General features: G+C 47.3%; 1 protein-coding gene and 1 long non-coding RNA gene across 2 annotated transcripts; one reads left to right on the forward strand and one right to left on the reverse strand.

Annotated features, from left to right (window-relative positions):
• Positions 1–31: 31 nt before the first annotated feature.
• On the reverse strand, positions 32–6,361 carry LOC116577894. Its single transcript, XR_004280650.1, has 3 exons — positions 5,988–6,361; positions 5,760–5,906; positions 32–70 (listed from the first exon to the last, which is right to left on the reverse strand). It is a non-coding gene; the product is annotated as an uncharacterized LOC116577894 (long non-coding RNA).
• Positions 6,362–6,417: 56 nt separating this feature from the next.
• Positions 6,418–18,775, forward strand: CENPV (centromere protein V). The gene is made up of 5 exons (XM_032321683.1): positions 6,418–6,875; positions 9,348–9,446; positions 10,591–10,660; positions 16,959–17,073; positions 18,393–18,775. The coding sequence occupies exons 1-5, from the start codon at positions 6,472–6,474 to the stop codon at positions 18,515–18,517; spliced, it is 813 nt and encodes a 270-aa protein (XP_032177574.1). The 5' UTR covers positions 6,418–6,471; the 3' UTR covers positions 18,518–18,775.
• Positions 18,776–22,484: the final 3,709 nt, after the last annotated feature.

Consider the following 22,484-nt stretch of genomic DNA (forward strand, 5'->3'; position numbering starts at 1 on the left):
AGGCTCTCTGTACTCAGTGGGGAATCTGGTTGTCCCTCTGTGCTCTTTCTCTCAAACAAATAAATAAAAGCTTTAAAAAAATACAAACAAAAGGAAAGCAGGAATGAGATATTGTCATCAGATAAAATTAAAATTAAGGCCAGATACATTAAAAACATCAAAAATGCTATCATTTAATAAGAACACATAATACTGTACATGTATGTATAACGTAACATATTTTCCATATTTGTAAGTAAAATTAATAATGATCCATAATCTGTAAAGACAACCTGAGTCATAGATGTTTATGAACCAAACACGGGTAAATGAATAAATAATATTCATTTTCACAATTTAACTGAATTTCATTTAATTTGGCAAAAAAGCAAATCATAGAGGAATTGTATAATACAGTTCGTAAGCTTGATTTAACAGCAAGAACACTTTCTAATCTACAGAGAATATACACTCTTTATGTCCATAGAAATCAATTATGTACCTGGCCATAAAGAATATGATGACAAATTTTAGGGGCGCCTGGGAGGCTCAATGGGTTAAGCCTCTGCCGTTGGCTCAGGTCATGATCTCAGGGTCCTATGATAGATGCCCCGCATCGGGCTCTCTGCTTGGTGGGGAGCCTGCTTCCCCCTCTCTCTCTGCCTGCCTCTCTGCCGACTTGTGATTTCTCTGTCAAGTAAATAAATAAAATCTTAAAAAAAAAAAGAATATGATGACAAATATTTAAATCCCAGGAGATTCTGTAATTCAGAAACTTTAATTATAGCCCAATATAAATAGAAATTAACCACAGAATGGTTTTCTAAAATTTTGCTTGGGAATTAAGAAACAATTTCTCAGATCTAAGAGATAATCAAAAGTATTAGGACAAATATGTGAACTTAGCAAAGTCAGTGGATATAAGGTCAGTATAACAAAACCCAACTGTTTTCTATATACTAGCAACAAACTATTGGAGAATGAAATTTCCAAAGACCATTTATAATAGTATCAAAATATTTATGAACACATTTAGCAAGAGATGTATTAAATTTACTACAAAACATTGTTGACAGAAATTAAGTATCTTTACTCTCATAAATGGAGACATATACTTATGGATTGGAAGACAGTGTTGTTAAGAAGTCAGTTCTTTCCATGTTGGTCTGTAGATTCAATGCAATTTCAATCCTGAATCCTAGCAGGCTTTTTCCTTACTTTTTCAAGATTTTATTTTATTTTACTTATCTCTCTCTTTTTTTTTTAAGATTTTATTTATTTATTTGACAGAGAGAAATCACAAGTAGATAGAGAAGCAGGGAGAGAGAGAGGGAAGCAGGCTCCCTGCTGAGCAGAGAGCCCGATGCGGGACTCGATCCCAGGACCCTGAGATCATGACCTGAGCCTAAGGCAGCGGCTTAACCCACTGAGCCACCCAGGCGCCCTCTCTCTTTTTTAAAAAGATTTTATTTATTTGACAGAGAGAGATCACAAGTAAGCAGAGAGGCAGGCGCAGAGAAAGAGAGAGAGAGAGAGAGAGAGAGAGAGTAGGAAGCAGGCTCCCTGCTGAGCAGAGTCTGATTCAGGACTCTATCCCAGGTACCCCGAGATCATGACCTGAGCCAAAGGCAGAGGCTTAACCCACTGAGCCACCCAGGTGCCCCTATTTATCTCTTTTTAAAAAAGATTTCTATTTTTTTGAGAGAGTGAGAGGAGGGACAGAGGGAGAGGGAGAAGCCGACTCCTTGCTGAGCAGGGAGCCTGATGCAGGGCTTGATCCCAGGATCATGACCTGAGTCCAAGGCAGATGCTTAACCAACTGAGCCACCCAGGTGCCCTTACTTATCCCTTTGACAGAGAGAGAGCACAAGCAAGGGAAGTGGCAGGCAGAGGGAGACGGAGAGGGAGAAGCAGACTCCCTTATGAGCATGGCGCCCGACAGGTGGTTAGATCCCAGGACCCTGGGATCATGACCTGAGTAAAAGGCAGACACTTAACTGTCTTAATCTCCACCCAGGTGACCTTTATTTATTTATTTATTTTTTGGATATTAAAATATATAGGCTCGCCTGGGTGGCTCAGTGGGTTAAAGCCTCTGCCTTCGGCTCAGGTCATGATCTCCGGATCCTGGGATCGAGCTCCACGACTCACTCCCTGCTTAGTGGGGAGTCTGCTTCTCTCTCTCCCTCTGCGCCATCCACCTCATGTTCTCTCTCTCAAATAAATAAATAAAATCCTTTAAAAAAAATAAGCAGGTGTATGCCTGGGGGTGCCTGGGTGACTCAGTTGGTTGAGCATCAGACTCTTGGTTTAGGCTCAGGTGGTGGTCTTAGAGTCCTGGGATTGAGCCCAGCGTCAGGCTGCCTGCTCAGTGTGCTTCTCTCCCTCTCCCTTTGGCCCTCCTCCTGCTTGTTCTCTCTAAAATAAGTAAATAAAATCTTTTTTTTTTTTTATGTGCCTGGAACAGTCTGACTCTAGGAATGAAGCTGACTTGATTCAATCAAGGAATGATTAAAATAATAGGAAAGGTAGTTGGTCTCCCTCCAGGAAGAGAATAAAAGTTAAAGGAACAAAGTTAGGAATATTTAAAGAATTGAGTGATTTTCATAGGAGTATCGTTGATAGCAGAGTATCAAACAGATCTTTTTTGCTAGAAATTAACAGTTGATTCTTTTTTTTAAAAGATTTTATTTATTTATTTGAGAGAGAGCATGAGACTGGGTGAGTGGCAGAGGGAGAAGCAGACTCCCTACTGAGCAGAGAGCCGATGCGGGACTCCATCCCAGGACCCTGAGAGATCATGACCTGAGCTGAAGGCAGATGCTCAGCTGCCTTCAGCTGAGCCACCCAGGCACCCCTCACAGCTGGTTCTGTACTTTATATGGAAATGCACAGGAGTGGGACTGTGGTGAGTGCCTGAATGGCTCAGTTGGTTAAGCATCTGCCTTGGGCTCAGGTCAGGATCCCACGATTCTGGGATCAATTCTGCATTGGGCTCCCTCCTTAGCGGGGAGTCTGTTTCTCCCTTTGTCTCTACCTGCTGCTCTCCCTGCTTGTGCTCTTTCGCTCTCTCTCTGACAAACAAATAAATGAAATCTAAAAAAAAAAAAAAAAAAGCTTAAGGTTTGTTAAAAAAAAAAAATAGGAAATGCACAGGACTTAGAAAGTCTAAGACAATCTCAAAGAACAAGTCTGGAGGGCTTACTGGGATTTCAAGACAAAGCAAGCTAAATAAGACAGAGTGGTCAGTGTAAGAAAAGGTAAGTAGGTATCTACTGGATATCTATATGAAAATAAGATGAATCTGGCCTCTGTCTCACACTATATACAAAAATTAATTTGAGATAGATCATACACTTAAGTACAAAAGCTTCTAGAAGAAAAGATAAGAGAAATTCTTCATGACCTTTGGGGTAGGAGATTTTTTCTTTTAAGGTGACACGAAAAACACTAACCAAAAAATAAAAACATCTCCACTCATCAAAAGATATTAGAGGGAAAAGGAAAGCCACAACTGGGAGTATATGTTCTAAATATATACATATGGCAAAGAACTCTTATCCAGACATGAAGAATTCCTATATATCAAACAAGCCAGGTTATAAAATGGGCTAATTCTCAGGGGAGTGTCTGTCAACAGGCACTTTACAAAAGAAGCTATCCCAATGGTCAAAAAGAACATGATAAGGAGCTTCACTTCTCTACAGGTCAAGGACACGCAAAGAATACCGCAAGGAGATATCACTAGGCACATAGCAGAAAGGCTACACTTAAAAAGACTGACAAGGGGTGCACGGGTGGCTCAGTTGGTTAAGTGTCTGCCTTTGGCTTAGGTTATGATCCTGGGATAGAGTCTCACATCGGGATCCCTGCTCAGTGGGGAAGAGCCTGCTTTTCCCTCTGCCTGCCGCCCCTCCTGCTTCTGCTCGCTCTCCCACAAATAAATAACATCTTAAAAAGACTGAGGATGCCTAGTGTTGCGAGGGTGTGGAGCAACCGCCACTCACACACCCATTGCTAGTGGCGTATAAAATGGTACAGGCACTGTGCAAAACTGTTTGGCGATCCTTATACAAATATAATCCGTGATCCAGCAGCTCCACTCCCGCATGTATACTGAAATGAGTTCACAAAAAGACTTTTACACGAAAGTAAACAGCAGCTTTATTCATAGTTGTCCCCAAGTTGGAAACAACCCAAATGTCCATCAACAGGAGGATAAACTGTTTGTATTTATAAACCAAATATTACATAGTGACCAAGAAACAATCGGCACACAGAACAACAGGGATGTTTGAAGAACATTATATTGAGCGAAAGACGGGAAACGAGCTTTTTTTTTTTTTTTTAAGGATTTTATTTTTATTTATTCATGAGAGACAGAGGCAGAGGGAGAAGCAGACTCCCCACCCCCCAGCAGAAAGTCCAGAGAGTCAGGAGAGATCCCAAAACCCTGGGATCATGACCTGAGCCAAAGGCAGACACTTAACTGAGCCACCCAGGTACAGCCTAACAAGCTGTTTTTATTTTTATTTTTTAAAAGATTTTATTTATTTATTTGACAGAGATCACAAGTAGGCGGAGAGGCAGGCAGAGAGAGAGGGGGTTAGCAGGCTCTCCGCTGAGCAGAGAGCAAGATGCGGCCTCGACCCCAGAACCCTGGGATCATGACCTGAGCCGAAGGCAGAGGCTTTAGTCTACTGAGCCAGGAAGGCACCCAACAAGCTGTTTTTAAATGACGTTCAGGGGCGCCTGGGTGGCTCAGTGGGTTAAGCCTCTGGCTTCGGCTCAGGTCATGATCCCAGGGTCCTGGGATCGAGCCCCACATCAGGCTCTCTGCTCCGCAAGGAGCCTGCTTCCCTTCCTCTCTCTCTGCCTGACTCTCTGCCTAATTGTGATCTCTGTCTGTCAAATAAATAAAATCTTAAAAAAAAATGACATTCAAAAATAGGTAAAATTAACCTGTAGGATAGAAGTCAGGATAGCGATCCCCTGTTTTCTCTGGAGGTTTGAACTGGTGGTGGTTACATAGGCTTTGCTTTCAAAACACACGCGTTTTGGGACTTTGGGGGGCTCCGGTCCTGATCTCTGGGTCTGGGATAGAGCCCTGAGTTGGGCTCTCTGCTCAGCAGGGAGTCTGCTTCTCCTGCTGCCCCTCCCACCCTGCTCCTACACTCTTTCTCACTGGCTCTCAAATAAATTTTTTAAAATGTGCATTTTGGGGCACCTGGGTTGCTCCGTTGTTAAGTGTCTGCCTTCAGCTCAGGTCCTGAGCCCAGGACCCTGAGATCAAGCCCCACATCTGGCTCCCTGCTCAGCGGGAACCCTGCTTCTCCCTCTCCCACTCCCTCTGCTTGTGTTCCCTCTCTCACTGTGTCTCTCTGTGTCAAATAAATAAAATCTTTTTAAAAACGTGCATTTTGCTTTATGTGAAATATCTACACCTTCAATAAAGAAAACAGGAAAAACAAACTACAGATCGTCTGGAAATTTTTAAGAAAAAACACTTCATATGAAACACTAATGGACACAGTTTTAGCCATACTCAGAGGGACATCTATACTCATTAATCCTGTGATTACCAAAAAATAGTAAAAGTAAAGAAAGTGTATTTAATCCAATAAACTACTAAACCAATAAGATAAGCAAAAATAGCGTTTAAATAGAGGAAAGTTGAAAGTAAGGAAGTATAAAATGAAACAGTAAAAAGTAAGTAAAAGAAAATGTTATTTCTTTAAAGGGACGAATAACATAGAGCAACGAACAGGTTTTGAAAATACCTGGGGTCCATCAGCGGTTCTTGTGATTTTTGTCTCGAGACTTCGGTGCTGCGTTCCCATAGCAATGGAACTTGGTGAGGTTCATTCATTTATCACATGTTAAAGAATCTGTTGGACATCGAAATCCTCAAGCCACGGTTTTATGATCTGGTAAGAGAGACCAAGAGGTACAGCAGATTTCAGCTGCTTTGCGCGTGGCAGAGAGCAGGTGCCTGGCCATGTACGTACCTTAGAACTCTTCAGGGGCACGACGGCTCCCATAAGGTAGGTACTGCCCTCATCTTGGAGACGAAGTTAACCCAGCTTGGCCGCTCGGGTTGCGGCTGTGAAATCAGGGCTGACCCTGGACTCCGCAGACCAGGAAGGTAGGAAGAAGCGCTCTGGATTCAGAGGCGACGGAGGCGCCTCCGCAGGTGCCCATGGTCTCTGGGTGTCGCGAGCGGAGGCCTGAGGCGCGGTCCCGTTAGGCCTGCGGGATGGAGCGGGCAGGTGCAGGCCCCGAGACGCGCGCGTGCGCGGGGGCGAGCTGGGTCTGTAATTTGCATCCAGGCGACAGCCAGGTGCAGCGGGCTGGGTGGCGGGCGCGGGTGCAGCGCCCCCTGGGCGGGCCGGTTGGCTGGCGGGCGGGGGCGCGCGCGGGGCGGCTCGGGGGCGCGCGCGGGGCGGCGGGGACGCGCGGGCGCTGAGGCCTGCGCGCCCGGCTGCGGGAGCCATGCGGCGGGCGAGGAGCAGCGCGGCCGCTAAGCCACGCGGGCAGAAGCGGCCCAGGGCCTCCGGTACCTCCGGGGCCCCCGCGGCCGCCCCCTCGGCCCCCAGCGCCAGCCGCGCCCGGCGCTCCGCGGGTCAGGCCGGGGGCGACAGCCGGGCGGCGGCGAGGCAGCCGTCGGCGAAGCGGCGGCCGAGGCAGTCGTCGCCGCGGGCCCAGGAGGCGGGCCCGGGGCAGCCGCCACCGGAGCTGCCGCCGCTGCCGCTGCCGCCGCCGCCGCCGCCGCCGACCCCCTCTACCCCGGCTGCCACTCTGCCTGACCTGGGCGACCAGCGGGAGCGCTGGGAGACGTTCCAGAAGCGACAGAGGCTCACCTTCGAGGGCGCCGCCAAGCTGCTGCTGGACACCTTGTGAGTGCGGCCGGGCACGGGAGCCGGCGCCACGCGGGCCCCCTCAGTGCGGGAGCGGCTGTCGCGCGGGCCGGGCCAGCTTTTCCAGTCTGCTTCTTTCCCGCACCGGGACCGACGCGTGGCCCAGCGTTAGCCCCGGGCGCGTCCCTCATTCGCACGGCCGCGTGCCTTGGTGCGGCCGTGCGGCCCTGGACCGGACAGGGCGCTGCGCCCCCGGAGCGTGTGGAGAGCCGCGCCGCGTCCTGGGACACAAAGGGTCTGTCCCGGGGACAGCCATCTCTCCTCTTGGAGCGCGGAAGGCGCGGGGGCCTTTCCCAGTGAAAGGAAGATAAACCCCACGACTTTGCGCCTACCTGACTCCCTTTTTTATATTTGCGCACGTGTTTTTCTGGAGAGTGGGCGAGAGGGGGAGAAAAGCTTGAATAGTTTTGAACCCACCGGGAGGCGAGATCCCGTTATTGTTCCCGGCGCTCCCTCGGAGGGAGCGGGAGTGCGGGGGAGGGGGCATTGATCCCGGGTAGAAGCGCGCGCAAAGAGATGCTCGGTATTCTGAGCAGCGGCGCGGTACCCAGGGGGAGGGGGAGGGGGAGGCCTTGGTTCTCCGCCGAGAGATGCTCCCGGTTGGCTCGCTTTCCTTCGTCCCCAGCTTTGCTCCTGCGGGAGAAGAACCTCCATCCAGGTCCTTAGATCGCCAGGGGAGGATTTCAGAGTGTCTGGGATGTTCGAAATGAGCTATTAACTCTGGCAAGGGCCGCCCTCTTTTCTCCAAATGTGATAGCATCTAGATCCCTGCCCTGTAGAACAGTTGTGCTACAGAAAAATATTTTAGTGCCCCAATAATCTATCTATGCGCCCATTTTTTTGTTAATTCCAAGGAGCGATCAAAACCACAGGAGAAAAAAACAAAAACAAAAAACAAGGATAACCCACACTTGCATAACAACCTGAGGGTAACTCCTCTTCTTGAACAAAAACGTTCCTTTGTCCTTAATCCGGAAGAAGTTCTCTTAGTTAGGATGAGTCTTCTCGGAGATAAAATACTTGGTTTCCTGTGTGCTTCACTTTCTGATTTATCTTGGGTTAGGGGCTGAACATTTTTTAATATTCATCATTAAATATGTTTGAGCCCCTGTGGTGAGCCACCAGTTGATAAATGTAGGTGGTATAAAGATTCTCAGAAATGTAAAACTCAAATTTGAAGTAAATTTTTACTTTAAAACAAACTTGATAAATGGTCAAGAAAAAGATTTTTACATGATAAAAGACAAGATTTTTTTTTAACCTATCAGATAGGTGTGAGTGCATACATTTATTTAAATAACGAACCAGAGCTCGCTCACTCAGCTTATATGCAAAAAAGAATGTATAACTCTGCACTGTTTTTGTTGTTATTATTGTATAGAAAGAAGTCTGGAGGATTATATAGCTAGTAGTTAACTGTGGATCCTTTTCCTTTTTAACATCATCAAATATTGTAATGTTCTAATTTTTTTTACAACGAGCATTATTTGTGTATGCAGAAAAGATTTTAAATACATCAAGGAAACCGATTCAACTTGGAAGGAAACGGGGGGGGGGGACATTCAGTCTTCATAATAAAAAAAATGCAAATTAAAACTGCTGCAAGCTATTTTTCTGGTAATCATTGCTTGAGCAGGTGCAGTGAAATGTTCTCTCATTATTGAGAAGCGTTCAGCCCTTTTGGAGGTCAGTTTGACATTTTTCAGACTTAATAATGTTCCACTAAGGGTCTGGCTTTATGTATGTTTTAAGAGGATTAAAATAGTGTGTAATGTGTATGTATAGCTCTGTAAAGAGCCCTGTTTATGCAAAATCCTGGAGGGGAATATAGCAAAATTCCAAGAGCCTTTCTCAGAAGGCTTTTCCAAACCACCAGACTCAGGGTGCCTTGTCTTACTTTTTCATAACAGCCTGTGCTGCCTTTATCACAGTCCCTTAAAGATTGCTTGGGTTATTTGTTTGATGACTGCATGAGGTTGATAAGACCAGAAACCAGGTCTGCTGTACCTTGTTTACTGCTCTCTCTCTCTCCGGTGCCTTGCTCCGGAAAAACTCTTAGTAGGTTTTTGACATGCAAACAACAATGTTTAAGTGGTAGGATTAGGTCCTTCACCCAACTTCCATGTACCATGTATCTGGAATGTTTTCTTTCTCACCACTTAACAGAATATGAGAAAGAAAAAAGAGAGGTCAGAGAAAAGGCTCTGAATCCTTTCTTTTATTTATTTCTATTATTTATTTAATTGCCAGTCCAGCCTCAAAAGCAGAAATACGTGGAAGGGGCCGTCGTGTAGAGAAGACTTTTGTCCTATCTTGCTTCCTTCTTCTACCAAGGAAGGAGAGAAGCAGCAGGAGCCGGTCACCGAGGTCCCTATCTTTCTGATTTTTTTTTTTGTTGATGTTCAGAAATCCTTATCTTTCTGATTTTTTTTTTTCTGGGGTTTAATTTAGTGAGTACCAGGGCCTGGTGAAGCATACGGGAGGTTGCCACTGTGGAGCTGTTCGCTTCGAAGTTTGGGCCTCGGCCGACTTGCACATCTTCGACTGCAAGTGAGTGTTTCTCTCCCCAAGTTGCTGGGAAGGACTTCTTAGTTAAAACAGGGTCATCTCAAGCAGTATCTGGGGAGTCAGGGTACCCATGAAACAGCATCAGGGAGCTGATCGTTGTTGGCGTCAGGTGACAGGGACATAAGGGTTCATTGTTCTTTTTTATTTTTCTCCTTTTGTATGTGCTAGTTGTTTTCAGTAATAAGATTTTTTAAAACATGGGGGGGGGCTAAAAATAACTTGGCCCGCTGTTTGTGTGTGTGGTGTGTGGGGTGGTGTGTGTGTGTGTGTGTGTGTGTGTGTGAGAAAGAGAGCATTTCTACAGGAGAGCCCCCCAGGGATACAGAGTAAGGTTCCCCAGCTTCTGCCACTCAGCGTCACCCCAGACCATACCGTCGGTGGGTTGATGGGGAGTGGTGGTCGCTGGACTTAGGTCAGTCTTGGTACTGAATGGGAAGCCTTGGGTGGGCACAGTCTTCCTAGGGGTCCAGAGTTGGGCGCAGGTGAAGGGGAAATGAGCGGAGGATGTGCATCCCGGGGAGCTTACCATGTTCCAGGCCCTCTGGCTCTGTTCTCCATGAGGCAGATGGTTCTGCCAGGATCTGTGGAGGGTTTCCTTTGAGCGCCTTCCTAGGCGTTGTGATAGAACAAGGACAGTGACTCCTGAACCAATAGTTAGCATATGACTCATGGTTCACCGGGATCCAGTCCTGTTGTTAGAGAACTCTGTATGAAATCAGGAATTTTTGTCAAGGCGGACTGAGAAGGGGGTTTAGATTTCATCCCAAAGGTGATAATTTGGAGGGCCCATGTGACTCGGAGCTAGGCTTTCTGTGATTACAGAGATGGGAAGCGGGAAACGGAACCTTCCTTGTGCATTTTGGTGTAGGTATCCCAGAGGCCTCAGACTGTAGCTATGCCTGATACTTGTTTTGTAAGCGTCTCTAGAATTTAACAGTTCCCTTCACTGTAATAAACTGGGGGGGTGGGGGGGGCCTTGGCAGGGATGTGATTGCTATGGGCCTGGTTTTCCCAGTGCCAAAAGGGGCTTCCCCTCGGAGTCGGCGGGGGCCGGACAGGCTGGGTGGGGCCCCATTGGAGCTTTTGGTGCTGTTCACAGCCTTGGAATTCCTCTGTCTTTTTGTAGCTGCAGCATTTGCAAGAAGAAACAGAATAGACACTTCATTGTCCCGGCTTCTCGCTTCAAGCTCCTGAAGGTTAGTGCTGAGAGCAGGCGTGAGGAGCCCCTGGCTTCTGGCAGGTGCCTGGGGGTGGGGGGTGCGGGCAGGTGGCAGGGAGCAGAGCAGGATCTCTTCCTTGATTTTCCTTGTCATCCCGGGTTTCATGCGTATTTCTGCAAGGTCATGTTATTTCCCCCCCTTTATATTTTGGATGCACATTTGATAGTACTGTGGAAACATTAAAAGACAATAAAAAAATAATATGATCACTCAAATCCTATCAACCAAAAGTAACCCGCTGATTCATTTGGGTATATATCCTTGTTCATTATTTTCTACCTGGTAAATGGAGCTAAATAATAATGATGATATTGTATATGCCATTATCGAAGTAGGATTTTGTCTTTCGTTCTGCTCTATGACCGACTTTTATTATTTCCCACTGAAGAATATATGACTTAAACAAAATTTTTTTAATGGTGAATTCAAAATTTTCTTGAGGTACAGCTGACGTGTAACATTATTAGTCTTAGGGGTACATCAGAATGATTCAATATTTGTATATATTGCAAAATGTTCAGCACAATTAAGTCTAGTTAACATTTGACACCAAATGTAATTAATTACAAAATCATTTTTTTTCTTGCAATGAGGACTTTTTTTTTTTTTTAAGATTTTATTTATTTATTTGACAGAGAGAGATCACAAGTAGGCAGAGAGGCAGGCAGAGAGAGAGAGGAGGAAGCAGGCTCCCCGCTGAGCAGAGAGCCCGACGCGGGGCTCGATCCCAGCACCCTGAGATCATGACCCCAGCCGAAGGCAGCGGCCTAACCCACTGAGCCACCCAGGCGCGCCCCCCCCCCCATTTTATTTTTAAAGATTTTATTTATTTGAGAGAAAGAACGAGCGAAAGAGAGCACACAAGTGGGGGCAGGGGCAGAGGGAGAGGGAGAAGCAGGCTCCCTGCTGAGTAAGGATTCTGATGTGGGACTGGCTCCCAGGACCCTGGGATCATGACCTGAGCCTAAGGCAGACACTTAATTGACTGAGCCACCCAGGCACCCCTCCATGCCATTTTATAACTGAAAGTTTATACCTTTTGATCTCCTTCACCCATTTTGCCCCCCTCCCCACCGGTCTGGCATTAAAATGGTGAATTTGATGGCATGTGAATTATATCCCAATTTAAAAAATCAAGTGCATGTCTAATACCAATAATGAATACTAGGAAACTGAGATTAAAACCGAGGTGCCATTTCTTTCTTTCTTTTTTTTTTTTTTAAAGATTTTATTTATTTATTTGATAGAGAGACAGCAAGAGAAGAAACACAAGCAGGGGGAGTGGGAAAGGGAGAAGCAGGCTTCCTGCCAAGCAGGGACCCAGATGTGGGACTCGATCCCAGGACTCTGGGATAATGACCTGAGCTGAAGGCAGATGGTTAATGACAGCCACCCAGGCATCCTACCATCGTACCATTTCAAGTAATGCAAAGAAAATTAAATAGTTAGGTGTTCAGCTAACGAAACATGTCCTTGATCTCTGTACTGAATATTACAGGAAGCCGAGAAGGTTCCTGAAGAAGAACTTAATGAGTGGGTAGATACCGTGTGTCTGTAGACTGCGAATCCAATGCAGTATTGATGTTTGTTCTCCCCAAACTGTTTATGGGTTTAATACAATTTCTACCAAAATCCCAGGAAGGCTTTTGCAGACATATACAAGATTACTATACATTTTTTTAAAAGACTTATTTATTTATTTATTTATTTGAGAGAAAGAGAGAGAGCATGAGCAGGGAATGGGGGCAGAGAGGGAGAGAATCTCAAGCAGGTTCCCCGCTGAGTGTGCAGCCTGAGGTGGGGCTCAATCCCACGACCCTGAGATCATGACCTGAGCTGAAACCAAGAGCCAGTTGCTTAACCGACTGAGCCATCCAGGTGCCCCAAGATTACTGTAAAATTCACTTGGAAATACACAGGCCCCAAAATAGCTAAATTAATGTCCACAGAGAACGGTGAAGTGAGAGAAACTAACTGCACTCGGTATGGAAGCTTCTTCCGTGGACATGGTCATCAAGGGAGTGGTCAGAAAGAGATGTGGATCCGTAGAAGAGAATCGAGGTGCAGTGGTAGACTCACTGCAGTTAGCTCAAATTATGTTTCAAACCTCCTGTTTCCATGTTGATTTTCTGTCTGGGTGATCTACCTATCGATGGAAGTAAGGGTTAAAGCCCCCTGGTATTACTGTATTATTGTCTGTTTCTTTAATTTTCTTAATGGTTTCCTGATGAATCTAGGTACCCCTATGTTGGGTACATTATTTACAACTGTTACATCCTCTTTTTTTTTTTTTTTTAAGGTTTTATGTATTTATTTGACACAGAGAGAGCACAAGTAACCAGAGCAGCAGGCAGAGAGAGAGAGGGAAGCAGGCTCCCTGCTGAGTGGAGAGCCCGATGTGGGGCTCGATCCCTGGACCCTGAGATCAATGACCTGAGCTGAAGGCAGACGCTTAACCCACTGAGCCACCCAGGCACCCCCGTTACATCCTCTTGTCGGATTGTTCCCTTTGTCATCACATAGCGTCCTTCGTCTCTCCTTAATGGTATTTGTTTTCAGGTCTGTTTGGTCTGAGGTCAGCATTGCTCTCCCTGCTTTCCTTTTGCCTCCATTTGCACGGTCAGTGTTTTTCCATCCCTTTACTTTCCATCTGCATCTGTCTTTAGGTCTGAAGTGAGTCTCGTAGGCAGCATACTGATGGGTCTTGCTGATTTAAAAAATTGTAACTTTATTATTCCAAGGAGTTTTCTTATGCTTGGTACAGATTTTGAAAGGTACAAAAGCAAATCTTCCCTCCATTCTCCCTCAGTCCCCAGATCTCTTCCTCCCCGCCCCACCCCGCAATCATTTCCTAATTTATTTATGCTCTTATTCCTGTACTTGCAGCATTTTTTTAAAAAAAGCATATTTCCTTATGTGAGTGTCCAGGAACAGTTTGCTATGTTTGAACTTCTAGGTCGGGTGCCATTTTTTCCCCAATTATAAACAACACTGTGGTGAACCTCCCTATGCGTAAATCTCTGATAATTTAGAATTTATTTCGTTCGGGTCGCTGGTCAAAGAATACAAGCTTTTGGGGCGCCTGGGTGGCTCAGTCGGTGAAGCATCTTCCTTTGGCTTGAATTGTGATCCTGCGGTCCTGGGATCCAGCCTCACATCTAGCTCCCTATTCGGCAGGGAGCCTGCTTCTCCCTCTGCTGCTCCCCCTGCTTATACTCTCGCTGTCTCTGACAAATGAATAAAATCCAAAAAAGAAAAAGAAAAGGCTTTTGGTACACTGTCGCTAATATGGGGCTAATATGGGGCTTTCACTCTATCCTGGCTTCCCCTTGCCCCGACTGTGGTGCGACACGCTCTGCTGTGCCCTTGCTGTAATGGTGTGTTTCATAGAGGAGACATCTGTCTCCTCTATGAAATCGCTGGGGTCTCGGAGTGCCATCTTCTGTCGCATCTGACCAGCCCCTGGCCTCGCAGGCTTGGCATTGAATAAATCAGCCCCTAATTGAGTGAAGGAATGTGTGAGTCCTGGTCTCTCCTAGTGAGTGAGATTTAATCCTAGACACTTGGGGCCACCTTGTCTCCTTTTCTTTGTTTGCCCATTGATCCTTTGTGTGGGTGCCTGGCGGACGAGGGGGACCCTTGGGCCGCACAGTGGTCCCCATATTCCCCATAAAGCCAGAGAATGCCGGTGTGTTCTCAGAAGCGTGCTAGAGGCTGTGGCCCAGTTCAGCTTCGCCCCAAGCGCCGGGGACCGATAGTTCCTGAAGGTGCCACCACGTAACAGCCTTAAGCTCTTGGGTCTCAGAATTGGTACTTTTTTCCCATTTTTCCCTCCTTGGGCCTGCTCATCAGTGCATTTTCCTGGTGCTCTACGGCACCGCCCGTGGCCCCAACCTGTTGAAGGGGTGTTTTTATGTGTTTTTGTTTTTTTAGCTTTTTTAAAAAAAATTTTTGTTTATTTATTAGAGGGAAAGCAGAGTGAAAAAGAGAGCATAGGGGGAAGGGCAGGGGGAGAGGGAGAAGCAGGGTCCCTCTGATGCCCCGCTGAGCAGGGATCCCAATGCGGGACTCGATCCCACAACTCAGGGATATGACCCGAGCTGGAGGCTTAACTGACTGAGCCACCCAGGAGCCCCAATACAGCTTTTTATTCTTTTATTCTCGAAGCCCGTGGAGGGTTTTGAGCAGGGTGGTGACAAGGCCTGCTTCAGCGTTTTATTTTTTATTTTTTAAGATTTTATTTATTTATTTGACAGACAGATCACAAGTAGGCAGAGAGGCAGGCAGAGAGAGAGGAAGGGAAGCAGGCTCCCTGCTGAGCAGAGAGCCCAATTTGGGCTTGATCCCAGGACCCTGAGATCATGACCTGAGCAGAAGGTAGAGGCTTTGGGGCGCCTGGGTGGCTCAGTGGGTTGAGCCGCTGCCTTCGGCTCAGGTCGTGATCTCAGGGTCCTGGGATCGAGTCCCGCGTCGGGCTCTCTGCTCAGCGGGGAGCCTGCTTCCTCCTCTCTCTCTCTGCCTGCCTCTCTGTCTACTTGTGATTTCTCTCTGTCAAATAAATAAATAAAATCTTAAAAAAAAAAGAAGGTAGAGGCTTTAACCCACTGAGCAACCCAGGTGACCCTGCTTTAGTGTTTTAAAAGCTGGCTTGGCTGCAGTGTGGGGAGGTAGCCACAGAGACAGGTAGGTGGTTAGGAGGTTGCTGGGGTGGCCAGGCAACAGGCGATGGGAACATGGGCTTGGGTGGTGGACATGGAGGTGGAAAGAAAGTAGATACTTGAGATTTATGTTAGAGAAGTGGCTCTAGACCTTCAGTGAGTGCATGATTATGTGGACGGCGTGTTAGGGGCCCTGATCCGGATTCTTTAGGTCTGGGAGGGGGACCTCGAGAAACAGAAAAGATTTCATTTATTTATTTATTTTTAGAGAGAGCAAGTTGGGTGGGGGAGGAGAGCGAGAAAGAATGTCAAGCAGACTCCGCACTGAGCGTGGAGCCTGCTTGATGGGGCTTGATCTCACATGGGGCTTGATCTCACAACCCTGAGTCATGACCTGAGCCGAAACCAAGAGTTGGGCGCTCAACGGACTGAGCCACCAGGTGCCCCGAACTGTCTCAATCTTTTTAAAGGTTTCAAAAGTTTCCGAGTATCCCAGTTTCGTGAGTGCCCATCATTGCTTTGACCAGTCTTCTATTGACAGCTGTTTCCAGTTTTTCCCAGTCTTTAGGATTGTTCTAAACAGTGCTGGAATGTCTGTATACATGTCACTGGACACGTATGAGGTTTGATTGTAGGATTAACTCCTAGAAGTGGAATTGCTGTGTTAAAGGATGTGTACATTTTCAAATGTTGGTAGATGTTGCCGAATTCTACCAGTTTATATTCCTACGGTATTGGAGAGTGTACTGTTTGTCCAACTGTTTTTTATTTGTGTCTTCCTGACAGTGAAAAAAAAAAGAAACCTCATTGCCGTTTCTGAGTGTGCCTATCATTTCGTAGGTGAAAGAGTGATTTGTTTTCCTTCTGCTCTGTCATTTTGCCCAGTTTCCCATTTATCTTCTCCATTAAGGAAATGAGCCTTGTGACCATGATGTCTGGCAAATATTCTTTTTTTTTTTTTTAAGATTTTATTTATTTATTTGACAGAGAGAGCAGGAGAGGGAACAGAAGCAGGGGAAGTGGGAGAGGGAGAAGCAGGTCTCCCGCTGAGCAGGGAGCCTGACGCAGGGCCCGATCCCAGGATCCTGGGATCATGACCTGAGCCACCCAGGCGCCCCTCTGGTGAATACTCTTTTCCTTGTTTGTCCTTTATACGTGGATTCAAGTATAGTCAATAGTTGTTTTCAGATCCTGGGCAGAGCTGTTGGGGGACATGAAGAGCCCATCGCTAGGGTCACCTATCTCCCCTTTGTGGCCTAGGAGGCAGGCATTTTCAGTTTTCACTCCCTGGCGTGGACAGGTTGCGCTGCCTTGCTGAGGAGCTGGGACAGCTGGAAGCTAAGTCGTCCTATGTGCACTTGACTAAGAGAAACCACGAGCCTCTGTGCTCCAGCCTGAGGTGGCTCTGGGCAGCGTGGGCGGGTCCCTGTCCTTGCGATGCCTCTGTCTCTGTGGGAGACCGGACATGTCCTCATAACCCGGAGAGCCCTACAGAAGGGCGTCCCCTCCCCATGGAGCCTTTTAAAAGAGTGGATTTTTTTATGACAAAAAAAAAAAAGAAAAGAGAAAGAATCTCTTCGCAAAAGGGAACATCTCTTTCGCCCGTTCCTCTGCAGGGAGCCGAGAGCATAACCACGTACACGTTCAACACGCACAAAGCTCAGCACACCTTCTGTAAGAGGTGCGGCGTCCAGAGTTTCTACACTCCGCGCTCCAACCCTGGAGGCTTTGGTGAGTGAAGGAAGCCGGCTGCCCATGCCGTGGGGGACACGGGGACACCTGCGGCCGCCCTGGGTTCATTGGCCAATTGCTAGGCTGGGCGCTGGCCTATCCGGCTTGCCTCTTGCTAGGCCGGGCTGTGGACTGGGGGTCTCAGAAGCACATGGCTCTTCAGCAACGCTCTTTTCCAGGGATGGGTTAGAAGATCGGCTCTGGTCACCCATCCAGATCCTGCCTTCATTTGCTGGTCGCTGGGTGCTGACTGTGGAGGGGTAGACCCAGAGGACAGGGGAGGGGCCCGGTTGAAGGGGAGGGACGGGGTGGTAGGGGAGAGGATTTTCAGAGAGTGAGGAGGTTGGTTCAGAGAGTGAGGAGTACTGATAATGGTGTTAAAAATGATTGCATTAAAAAAAATTTTTTTTTTCAGTTTGTTTAAAATGTAAACAGTGAGAATCCCCAAGCCCCTCCTCGTCAGGTCCGACTTGGATCTGAGTCCAGTAAACAGCCCTCAGATGGTTGTTCAGAATGACACCAGTTGCGGTGTGAAAAGTGACAGTCAAGAAATTTTGCTTTCTTTCTTTTTTTTTTTTTTTTTTTTAAAGATTTTATTTATTTATTGTCAGAGAGAGAGCACAAGCGAGTGTAAGTAGGGGGAGCCGCAGGCAGCGGGAGAAGCAGATTCCCCGCTGAATAGGGAGCCTGATGCAGGTCTCGATCCCAGGACCCCGGGATCAAGACCTGAGCTGAAGGCAGATGTGTAACCAACTGAACCACCCAGGTGTTCCCCCCCAAATTTTTTTAAAGCAATCTCTATGACCAATGTGGGACTTGAACTCACGACCCTGGGATCAAGAGTTGTGTGCTCCGTGGACTGAGCCAGCCAAGCGCCCCCATCCCACCCCATTTCTTTAGCAGCTCCTCTGGGTTCCTCATCCGCCACGTGGGGAGGCCTTCCTGCCTGTCTTAAGACTCAAGAAAGGTTTTTGGAAAGTAGAAAATCCTATAAAGCCGGGCAAGTGTTTAATACTTAGAAAGTTTTACCGAAACCCTGGACGGGGCCGGTGAATTCTTCACACTGCCAGTCTGAGGTTGCTGTAGGCTTGGATTTTGGTACTGTGGGCTCTCAGCGTGGTACCGAGTGCTCTCCAGCCCTGGCATCCCCGGCTTGGGGAGTCTGACCCCCGCGGGCCAGGAAGGAAAGGGAGCCGGGAGGCTGCCGTTGCAGGGTCCTAAGCTTTAACAGTGATTGCAGCTGGTGCTCGAAGGTGTGGGTTTGTCTGCGAGCCGCTCTCATTCACACCCGGGACCTTTCTCTGTGTCCCCTCCGCCAGGAATCGCTCCCCATTGCCTGGATGAGGGCACCGTGCGGAGTGTGGTCATCGAGGAGTTCAACGGGACCGATTGGGAAAAGGCCATGAAGGAGCACAAGACCATCAAGAACATGTCTAAGGAGTGAGCTCCTGCTTCTCCCGTCCCGAAAAGGAGGAACCGTGGGAGCCAGCCGCCGTGCGCCGGTGGTGCCCGTGAGTGTGGCTGACCCAGGCCACTGGTCCCGACGGTCCGCGGCCACCCTGATCTCCGCAGTTTGCTCAGCCACCAGCTTCTTTAGGCAGCTCTTCGTCCTTCCAGCCCAAATTTTGACGTAGGCTAGTCATCCTTTATCTTCTCAACTTTTGTGTGATCTTTTAGAAAAATAAATATTTTTAACATGAAAGCAGTCACTGTGGTTTGTCATTTTCTCTGCTGCTTTGATTTTCGTCCTGAGGCCAGGCAATTTCGTCTCAGATGTTTATCCACCACTGTTACAATGTATGTGACCAGGGTTACCTGTGTGGCTCAGTGGGTTAAAGCCTCTGCCTTCGGCTCAGGTCATGATCCCAGGGTCTTGGGATCGAGCCCCTGATCAGGAACCTCTGCTCAGCAGAGAGCCTGCTTCCTCCTCTCTCTGCCTGTCTCTGCCTCCTTGTGTTCTCTGTCTGTCAAATAAATAAATTTTTTTTAAAAGTCCTTAAAAAAAATGTGTGCGACCAAACTGGTGGGGAGAGATGAGAAGACGAATAGTTACGAAACACCTGTAAGGTTGTGCATGGTCGAAAGCCACGTGAGTTGTAAAGATGAGAGCTCTAGGAGTTCAGCGGAGAGAGAGGGCTGGATAAAGAAGAGCAGGGGACCTGCTAACTGGAGTTTTTTTTTTCTTCTTCTTTATGATTTTATTTATTTATTTGACGGATACAGCGAGAGAGGAAACACAAGGAGAGGGAGTGGGAGAGGGAGAAGCAGACTCCCTGCTCAGCAGGGAGCCTGATGTGGGGCTCGATCCCAGGACCCTGAGATCATGACCTGAGCCGAAGGCAGATACTTAATGACTGAGGCCCCCAGGTGCCCCATTTCTTTTTGCTTTTTTTTTTTTTTTAAGGTAAATCGGCTTCTGATTTTTCTTTTTTTTTTTAATTGGGGTCAAATACCCATAACATGAAATTGACCATCTTAACTGTCTTTTTTTTTTTTTTTTTAAAGATTTTTTACTTATTTATTTGACGGATTGAATGAACACAAACTGGGGGAGGGCCGAAGGGAGAAGACTCCCTGCTGAGCAGGGAGCCCGATGGGGGTCTCGATCCCGGGACCTGAGCTGAAGGCAGACACCCAATGGACCGAGCTGCCCAGGCACCCCCCACCGTAACCACCTGTAACTGTCCAGTTGAACGGTGTTGACTTCATTCGCACTCGTGCAGCCAACTTCCAGAACTCTCTGTCTTCCAGAACTAAATCTCTACACCCATTAAACAACAACCTGGATTCTCTATTTTCACATGAAGCAAGATTTGGGAAGGTCGAATGGAAAAGTAACTGTGTGAACAGAGGTCAGGGCCCAGAGTAAAGCCACACTGGACAGCAGCCTTCCGATGGGAGGAAGCAGTAGAAGAGATCAGAAAAATATGCTGGAAGCTGGACTGTGGACAGTCTTGGATATTAAGCTCAGGAATTTGAACTTTACAGGTTTTGGGGAGGCTCCAAATAGCTTTGAACAGGATGAGGAACACCTGGCCCATTTTGAATGGTTCCCCTGTGCCACCCCCCCAAAACCTTGCTCCCCATTGCTGTTTATTATAATTAAGTCAACTTTCCCAGAGCATTCCTTTCGCTCCCAAACACTGAGTGTGTATATAGTAGCACGTGCTTAAAAAACACTCGCTCTTTGTTTAGGGACACTGATGAATCATGCATCGACTTTGCAAAGTAGACTAGCCAAAGAGACGGAACAGGGAGAGGAAAGAACAGAGGGACTGCGGTTCTGTGTGGTCACCACGTCTTCCAAGTCGGCCGATGACACTTTAAGGCTATGATGAGCTGGCTGGAAATTATACCAGGAAAACACGAGTACCTGATCTACGTTTCCTATTGCAAGATTGCATGAAAACACATACTTCTGTGGACCTTTCAGAAACCTCAGTGACGTCATCCTGGGCCTTTTCTGCAGCCTGCCTTTTTAATGACATCTTGATCTTTTCCTGTCAATACACATGTCCTCATTATGGACGGTTACTCAGAATTGCATGATATGGATATAGTATTTTCTTTTTTTTTTTTTAAGATTTTATTTATTTATTTGACAGTAGGCAGAGAGGCAAGCAGAGAGAGGGGGGGAAGCAGGCTCCCCACCACGCAGAAAGCCCGATGCGGGGCTCGATTCCAGGACCCCGGGATCATGACCCGAGCCCGAGGCTGAGGCTTTAACCCACGGGGCCACCCATGTGCCCCTGGATATATTTTATTGAACTGGTTGTTTTGTTCATGGGTTTTTTTTTCATGGAAAATTGAGTTTCCAGTTTCTCCTTTCTAGTGAATATTGACGGCAAACATCCTCTCCTATGCCTGCCTCTTTTTATACTTGGATCTTTGGGGATCATTGTTGTATGTCTTCTGCACTCACTAGAGGAAGGAAATGGTTCTAAACATTCCCGAGAATTTCCCCAAGTCAGCCTCCACTGGCTGAGTTAGTGGATATGCAAGTGATGGGAAATCTTTCAGATTCTTCTTTTCTTTCCTGAAATCAATCTTCCCTTTATTTATTTATTTATTTTTAAATTGTATTTATTTATTTGACAGAGAGATCACAAGTAGGCAGAGAGGCAGGCGAAGAGAGAGGAGGGACTGAGCAGAGAGCCGGATGCGGGGCCCAATCCCAGGACCCCGGGATCATGACCTGAGCCAAAGGCAGAGGCTTAACCCACTGAGTCACCCAGGCGCCCTCAACCTTCCCTTTAAAAGTGGGAGGCCCAAGGGCCAGTGCTTGCTTTTGTGACCGATGAGAAGCTCCAGGCTGGTGCCTCCATCCCCCCTCCCAAGGGAGTTAGGGCAGCCTTGGCTATGGGCCTCTGTGGTTGCTCCGGTTCCAGGCGGACCTATGGGTTCCGAGGGAGCACGCTTTGGCTATTGCCTGGCGTTTCCTTCCAGCAGCAATGCTGTGGCCATCTGACCTGGGTCTGGGGGGAAGTCACACTTGAGCATTCCGAACTCACGGGCTCTGATGAACGAGAATTCTTTCCTGTACAACCTAGCCTATTCCAGACTGCTCAGACCTCTCCTCAGTGCACTTACTTACACCACATGTTAGGGGAGCCTGGTTGACTCAGGCCCCAGAGCATACGACTCTTGATCTCAGGGTCCTTGGTAGGACCCCATCTTGGGTGTGGGCCCTTCTTAGATAAATAAATAAATAAATGACTCCCTTAAAAAAAATCACTATTTAAAGTAAAAATAAAAGAGGAGCACCTATTCACCAGAGGCTTCAGCTCAGGTCATGATCTCAGGGTCTTGAGATCGAGCCCCACATCGGGCTCTCTGCTCAGCCGGGAGCCTGCTTCCCCCTCTCTCTCTGCCTGCCACCGTGCCTTCTTGTGATCTCTGTCTCTGTTCAATAAATTTTAAAAAAACTTAAAAAAAATTAGACCACATGTTAATCAGCTTTTAATTACTGCCGACTCCACTTTCCATGTGGGTTTTCTTTATAGTGTTAGAAAAGGGACGGGAGCCCCACTGACGGGTAAGAACCGCACAGTGGGGACAAGTAGGACTCCACCTTGACCAAGACCAAGACCAAGACCAGGACCCCTGAGAACTAGAGCTATATTTTTGTTCCCCAACCTCTTGTGGTCCCAAGAACATAAACGTTTTGTAACCCCAGGGGCTATTCCATCCCGCTCTGTGTGTCTCTCCATAAAGGCTGACATAAGGGTCACTTTTCACAGAATTCGTCAGCTTTACACATTCTTTTATGCACCAGCTAACCTCGATGCTTTTTACCACTCGCAGATGAGATGGGTGGTCTCCAGGGTCAGGGATGTATCCCTCCAGGAAACCCTCCCCTGATCTCTGTGAAGAAAATGTTGGAATTTTAATTTATCCTTTTAAAATTTCTT

This window comes from Mustela erminea, chromosome 18 (genome assembly GCF_009829155.1).
Source record: "Mustela erminea isolate mMusErm1 chromosome 18, mMusErm1.Pri, whole genome shotgun sequence".
Taxonomy (NCBI): Eukaryota; Metazoa; Chordata; class Mammalia; order Carnivora; family Mustelidae; genus Mustela; species Mustela erminea.